The sequence below is a fragment of the Babylonia areolata genome, chromosome 29, assembly GCF_041734735.1.
Source record: "Babylonia areolata isolate BAREFJ2019XMU chromosome 29, ASM4173473v1, whole genome shotgun sequence".
Taxonomy (NCBI): Eukaryota; Metazoa; Mollusca; class Gastropoda; order Neogastropoda; family Buccinidae; genus Babylonia; species Babylonia areolata.
Genome location: NC_134904.1, coordinates 38,659,148 through 38,666,647, shown reverse-complemented (window position 1 = coordinate 38,666,647; position 7,500 = coordinate 38,659,148). Strand labels below are relative to the sequence as shown.

Genomic DNA, 7,500 nt, shown 5'->3' with positions numbered 1-7,500 from the left:
CAACAGTGAGCAAGAGAGAAGGAGGGAGAGCAGAGGGAGGATGTTTGTGTGAACTCAGAACTCATTTAATTGTCGTAAAATCCCATCACAGGAATTATGGACACTATAAAACTAAACACAACAAACAAACAAAAAGTACAAGCATTAATAAGTTGTGAGCACATGCAGGATATTCCACAAGACAATAATAGTTATGGATTGCGAACTTTAAAGCATTCATATATATGTGTATATATATATATATATATATATATATATATCCAGTTCTGGTTTGTAAAATAACTTTGTGGCAACAGTTTCAGTTTCAGTAGCTCAAGGAGGCGTCACTGCGTTCGGACAAATCCATATACGCTACACCACATCTGCCAAGCAGATGCCTGACCAGCAGCGTAACCCAACGCGCTTAGTCAGGCCTTGAGAATAAAAAAAAAAGGGGGGGAGTGAATAAATAATAGATAAATACATTAAAAAAAAAAACACAAAAAACCCCAAACTACTACCACTACTAATATGTATAAGGCGCAAAAACCTGATGAAGTCAACTATAAGCGTACATAAATAAATAAATAAATAAATAATAATTATAATATAAAAAAATAAGTAGTAGTAGTAGTAGTAGTAGTAATAATAATAATAATAACTTTGTGGCAACAGAGAACTCGGACTTTTGGATTATTGTGTTGCCAGTGCCATCTGGCCAATGATTGAGAATTAACTGTGTGTGTGTGTGTATGTGGGTGGGTGGGTGGGTGGGTGGGAGAGGGAGGAAGTTGGTTGTGAGTGTGAGGTTTATTACAGAAGCAGTGTTGGGGATGGATGCAGACTGTAATGGTGGGTAGTAGTGGTAGTGGTGGTGGGAAATTACTCAATTTTGACCTCGTTACGAGTTTCCCCCGGATTCGCGCACGGTCTACTGAACGGGCTCAATACACTGCCCTGAGCGGCGCGCGCAGCTACTAATGGGGAGGGTGCGGAAGGGAGGAGTGGGGGGGGGGGAGGAGAAAGAGAGAGAGGGAGAGAGAGGAGATGGGGAGAGAGGAGAGGAGAGGGAGAGAAAGAGAAGAGAGAGAGTGGAGAGGAGAGAGAGAGAGAAAGAGAGGAGGAGAGGGAGAGAGAGGAGAGGAGAGAGGGCGGGAGAGAGAGAGGGGGAGACAGGGAGAAAGAGAGAGAGGGGGGAGAGAGGGAGAGAGGGAAAGAGAGGGAGAGGGGAGGGAGAGAGAGAGAGGAGAAGAGAGAGGGAGAGAGAAGAGAGAGAGAGGGCGGGAGAGAGAGAGGGGGTAGACAGGAAGAGAGAGAGAGGGAGAGAGAGAGAGGGGAGAGAGAGAGGGGGAATGGGGAGGGGAAGCTAGCAGTGGGGAGGAAGCTCTCCACTATACTGCCGACGACAACGTTTCAAACACAGGACAGGTATTTTGTACTGTATTGTCCTGGAAATGGATTGCACTGGGGGGGTATCTATTACGTTGTGGTCACAGAAGATTTCTCTAAATGAAATTCGGTCTGTTAAAAAAAAAAAAAAAAAAAAAAAGGACTACTTTTCACTCCTAGAAGAAAGTATTAACCAATAGTATAGAGTGGCAGTAACTCTCTCCATTCACAAAGTACACACACACAACTTCAAGTCAGTGCTGCTTACGCTACCGATTCAGCTAGCACACAGGTAAATAAATAAAAGGTACATTGGAACCAACAAACCCAGACACTTCCTAAAAAAAAAAAAAAAAAAAAAAAAAAAAAAGGAAACGCCGGGCCTGTCCTTATTGTACCACCGATCATCTGACAACATGTGCACACAGTAGCAATGACAGAAGAAGAAGAAGAAGACGAAGAAGAAGAAGAAGAAGAAGAAGAAGAAGAAGAAGAAGAAGAAGAAGAAGAAGAAGAAGAAGAAGAAGAAGAAGAGGAAGAAGAAGAAGGAGGAGGAGGAGGATGAAGAAGGAGGAGGAGGAGGAGGAGATGAGAAGAGAAGAAGAAGAAGAAGAAGAAGAAGAAGAAGAAGAAGAAGAAGAGAGAAGAAGAGGAGAAGAAGAAGAGGAAGAGAAGGAGGAGGAGGAGGAGGATGAAGAAGAAGAAGAAGAAGAAGAGAAGAAGAAGGAGAAGAAGAAGAGGAAGAAGAAGAGAAGAAGAAGAAGGAGAAGAAGAAGAAGAAGAAGAAGAAGATGAAGAAGAAGGAGGAGGAGGAGGAGGAGGAGGAGGAGGAGGAGGAGGATGAAGAAGAAGAAGAAGAAGAAGAAGAAGAAGAAGAGAAGAAGAGAAGAAGAAGAAGAAGAAGAAGAAGAAGAAGAAGAAGAAGGAGAAGAAGAAGAAGAAGAAGAAGAAGAAACAAAAGCAAGGGCACTGGGAAGAAGGGGATGCTGCTGGGGGTGTGAGACAGGAAGAGGTGAGAGGGTGCGGATGGGAGTGGAGGGGGTAGGGTGTGTGTGTGGGGGGGGGGGGGGTGGGGGTGGGGGTGGGGGGTGGGGGAGGAGCGGATGCCGTAATTCCAGAGTCCCGACCAAGATGTCTGGCCTTGGGGCTTCCTGTTCAGTCAGACACAACAGTCCCCCTAACCCCACCCCCCCCCCCCCACGCCCCCCTTTTCTATCCCTCCACTCCCACCCCCCCCCCACCCCCCCCCCGCCCCCACCTAAAAAAAAAAAATGAACCGTTAACAGCTTTCAAAATCTTAGGAAGTAGAAAGAAGGAAGAAGGAGACTTGGGAGACTGGAGGGAGGGAGGGAAGGGGAAGAGGTAGAGGTGGGGAGGGAAGGGGGAGAGGTGGGGAGAGAAGGGTGAGAGGAGAGGTAGAGGGTGCTCGCGGGAACGACTGTGTGTGGTTGGAGCGATTGGGGGGTGGTGGTGGTGAGGGGGGGGGGAGATTGGGGGACGGGGGTTGGGGGGGGGGGGGGTGGTGACGAGGGAGCAGGACAGATGGAGGAACGAACAGACAGACAGACAGACAGACAGAGAGGCAGACACCGAGAGACAGAGAGACAGAACAAGACAAAACGTAGAGAGGCAGGCCAAGGAACAAGAGTTTGGGAATCCTATTTTAACTTTATTATCATCACTTTATTTTATTTCATTTTATTTTATTTTCTAGCTGTTTATTCACCTAATTTAGCGTTATCATTAGTTTTAGAAAATGGTTATCGACGAATGTCAAATACAACAAACGGATATCATTATCATTTAATCTATTTATTTGGTATTATCATTAATTTTTTTTTTATGTTTATCGACGAAAACAAGTGTAACCAACAGTTATCATTATCAATTATCATTATTATTTATTCATCTATCCTTTTTTTTTTTTTCAAAATACTTATCGACGATTGTCAAATCTATCCATCGGAGTCACCCATAACTTTTTTTTTTTTTTTTTTTTTTTTTTTCCAATGTGATCAACTAGAACCCCTTGCCGAAAACACTGACCATCCACCTCTGCTCGATACTGATTGACAGACAGACAGACAGACAGACAGACATGCAGACAGACAGACTTGGAGGAATGGAATCTGGTTAACAGTTCTTCTTCAATGCGGCTCCCCAATACAATGACTCTTGACTCTTCTCGAAGAAGAAGAAGAAGACGACGACAGTTTCAGTTTCAGTTTCAGTAGCTCAAGGAGGCGTCACTGCATTCGGACAAATCGATATACGCTACACCACATCTGCCCCAAGCAGATGCCTGACCAGCAGCGTAACCCAACGCGCTTAGTCAGGCCTTGTGGGAAAAAAAAAAATATATATATATATTTAGATAGATAAGCTTACATAAAATAAATAAATAATAATTATGATAAGACGACGACAGATATGAAAGAACTAATAGCAGCTTATCATCCTTCGGCGAACGCCGTACGAGACTTTTGTGTTGGCTGTGGCTGTGAACCGGAGAAGAAGAAGAAAAGAAGAAGAAGAAGAATCTAGATTTATGTAATCTACGTGTCTGTGAGTGAGTGAATGAGTGAGTGAGTAAGCGAGCGGGCACTAGGGCATAATACTGTGCCTGTTCTTTGCTTTTTTGCACCCGATAAATCATTAATGGAGAAAGAAACAATCTCTTCAAAGTCTTTGCTTGTTAATCGTGATTTCAGGTGTGTTTTTGTTGTTGTTGTTGTTGTGGTTGTTGTTATTATTGTTTGTGTGATTTTGTCCGAACACAGTGACGCCTCCTTAAGTAGATTTCAGCAGCTTCAAGGAGGCGTCACTGCGTTCGGACAAATCCATATACGCTACACCACATCTGCCAAGCAGATGCCTGCCTGACCCAGCAGCGTAACCCAACGCGCTTAGTCAGGCCTTGAGAAAAAAAAGAAGATAAATACATTAAAAAAAAACACCTACTATTACTAATAATAATATGTATAAGGCGTAAAAACTTGATGAAGTCAACTATAAGCGTACAAAAAAAAAAAAAGTACCTAAACTGAACTGTTTGTTGTTTGTTTGTTTGTTTTACGTTTGTTTACGTCTTATTGTTGTTATTTTCAAGACATCCAACAACTGCAACACGTCGACTGACTCTATCTGAGAGAAAAAAAAAAAAAAAAAAAGAGGGGAGAGAATTTAGATGGACACAGACAGCGACACACACGACATAAGGGACATCACTCACCGTGACCTTCTGGTGGACGGGTCCTTGAGCACCATGGCTTCTTTGATCTCCCCGAACTTCTCAAAGTACGCCTTCAACGTGTCTGCAATTCCAAACAAAAAATAGTGAGAGAGAGGCGTTAATACCATGATCATGTTGAAAATATAATATATGGTTTTTACACACGCAGACACAGACACAGACACACACAAACCGAAAAAAAAGAACAGAAATTATGCAATCAAAATTGAAAATATGACATTAAAACTTAACATAACTTGAAGATTTTTTCTTTTATTTTCCCGAAAAGTAGCCACAAACACAGTGTGTGTGTGTGTGTGTGTGTGTGTGTGTGTGTGTGTGTGTGTGTGTGTGTGTGTGTTCACTCGCACCTTTCTGTATACTTGTATCTCTAAAAAAAAACCCAACAACAACAACAAAAAACCACCACCAACAACAACAACAAACAAACCCAAGCAATTATGTTCAATGGCAATGTTAGTAAAGAAAAATAACAGAAAAAACAACAACAACAACAAAACAATCAAATCAATCCTTAAACAATCTCTCTCTCTCCCTCTCTCTCTCTCTCACACACACACACACACGCCTCTCTCTTTCTCACTCTCTCTAGTCAGTCCCTCCTCTCTCTCTATCACTCACGCTTTCCCTCCCACCACATATCCCCCCCCCACCCGCCCCCAGCACCCACCCTTTTTAACAACACTGATAACTCTCTCTCTCTCTCTCCCCCCCCCCCCCCCCTCTGTGATGTTATACGTTATCTCTAATTTTGTACAAGGTTTTTCAGAGTTAGAGATTATATAGCCGTTTCATAGTCTTGTTTTCGTTGTTTATTTATCCTTAAATTGTGTTTTTTGCTCAAATACCCCTTCATGAGAGGCTTTGGCCTATATAATTAGATGAATGAACCATTCATTCATTCATTCATTCATTCTCTCTCTCTCTCTCTCCCTCTCTCTCTCTCTTAGCCCGCACAGCAAGTCGCAGAAGGTGAGACCTCCTTCTTCTTCTTCTGCGTTCGTGGGATGCAACTCCCACGTTCACTCGTATGCACACGAGTGGGCTTTTTTTACGTGTATGACCGTTTTTACCCCCACCATGTAGGCAGCCATACTCCGCTTTCGGGGGCGTGCATGCTGGGTATGTTCTTGTTGTTTCCATAACCCACCGAACGCTGACATGGATTACAGGATCTTTAACGTGCGTATTTAATCTTCTGCTTGCATATACACACGAAGGGGGTTCAGGTACTACTAGCAGGTCTGCACACATATATTGACCTGGGAGATCGGAAAAAATCTCCACCCTTTACCCACCAGGCGCCGTTACCGAGATTCGAACCCGGGACCCTCAGATTGAAAGTCCAACGCTTTAACCACTCGGCTCTTGCGCCCGTCTGAAGGTGAGACCAACTAGTTTTCTTTTGTGGGGAGGGGGGGGGGGGGGGTGCACATGTCAAGTATAAAAGTAGAACATTTTCTTTCTTTCTTTTTTTCTTTCTCCCGACAAAACCTACTACCACCTCAACAACTAAAAAATGCCTTGCCAACGGCACGTGCAACTGACGTGAGTGACAGGACTCTACTGGTCTGCAGGTCAGTTTCAGGTGGTGCGTGATGCTATGATCTGAATTAGTGCTGGGAGTGCGTGAGGGGGAGGAGGACGAGGGGGGTGGGGGGGGGGGGGGTGGAAGGAGGGGAGGTTCTGGTGGAACAAAGAGCTCTATTGATTGTAGTGTAGTGAGCACTGATTTTCGGTCTGTCTGTCTGTCTGTCTGTCTGCACATTTCTGTCTGTCTGTCTGTCTGTCTGTCTCTCTCTCTTTCTCTCTCTCTCTCACTCACTCACATACACGTATATACACACACTCACACATACGCGTGAAAAAACAAAACAAAACCAATAACAAAAAAACCAACAACAGCTAGAACAAAATAAAAAGCAAATGATAAACACACACGCACACACGCATAAACACACACATACACACACACACACACACACACACACACTTACTTCCCTTCCCCTACCCACAGAAACAGGCATACTCACATTCAACACACACACACACACACACACACACACACACACACACACACACACATACTTCCCTTCCCCTACCCACAGAAACAGGCATACTCACATTCAACACACACACACACACACACACACACACACAGACAGACAGACACACACACACACACACACACACACACACACTACTGACACATTACTGTGATAACTCTGGACGTGTAGTATTCTCTCTCCCTCTCTCTCCCCCTCCCTCTCTCTCACACACACTCACTCACACACACACACACACACTGACACACTCACTCACTCACACACACACACACACACACACACACACACACACACACACACACACACACACACACGCACACACACACACACACACACACACACACTCAAACACCCACACACACAACGCACGACGACTGGCACTCCCTTCAACAGAGATGACTCAGGACATGCAGTGTATTGGAAGGAAGCAGCAATAGTACTAGTAACCCTTCACACCACACAACGCACGCACACACACACACACACACACACACACACACACACACACATCACCCAGTTCCATCAAGGAGGAACGGTCCCACCACCACCACCAACAGTCCCACCAACACAAGTCCTCTTGGACTCGGCTATCGATTTCTCTCTCTCTCTCTCTCTCTTTTTCTATCCCCCCCACACACACACCGTCCGCCCCACTGCCACCCCCACCCCCTGCCCCCAACTCATCCAACCCTCGGTCCCTCCTTCTTCCCCCCCCCCCACACCCCCCCCCTCTCCCCCGCCTCCTCAACCATCCCACTCTGCTTTCTTTGCCGTCTCGCTTGCCTCGCCCACCCTCCCTCCTTCCACTCACTC

At 45.0% G+C, this 7,500-nt stretch overlaps 1 protein-coding gene across 1 annotated transcript in view; it reads right to left on the bottom strand.

Annotated features, from left to right (window-relative positions):
• Positions 1 to 7,500, bottom strand: part of LOC143274665 (RNA-binding protein Musashi homolog Rbp6-like) — a 233,964-nt gene that overhangs the window by 186,904 nt on the left and 39,560 nt on the right. Inside the window, exon 3 of the mRNA XM_076578538.1 lies at positions 4,601 to 4,682. Within this exon, the coding sequence (XP_076434653.1) occupies positions 4,601 to 4,682 (82 nt within the window). The remainder of the gene's footprint in view (positions 1 to 4,600; positions 4,683 to 7,500) is intronic.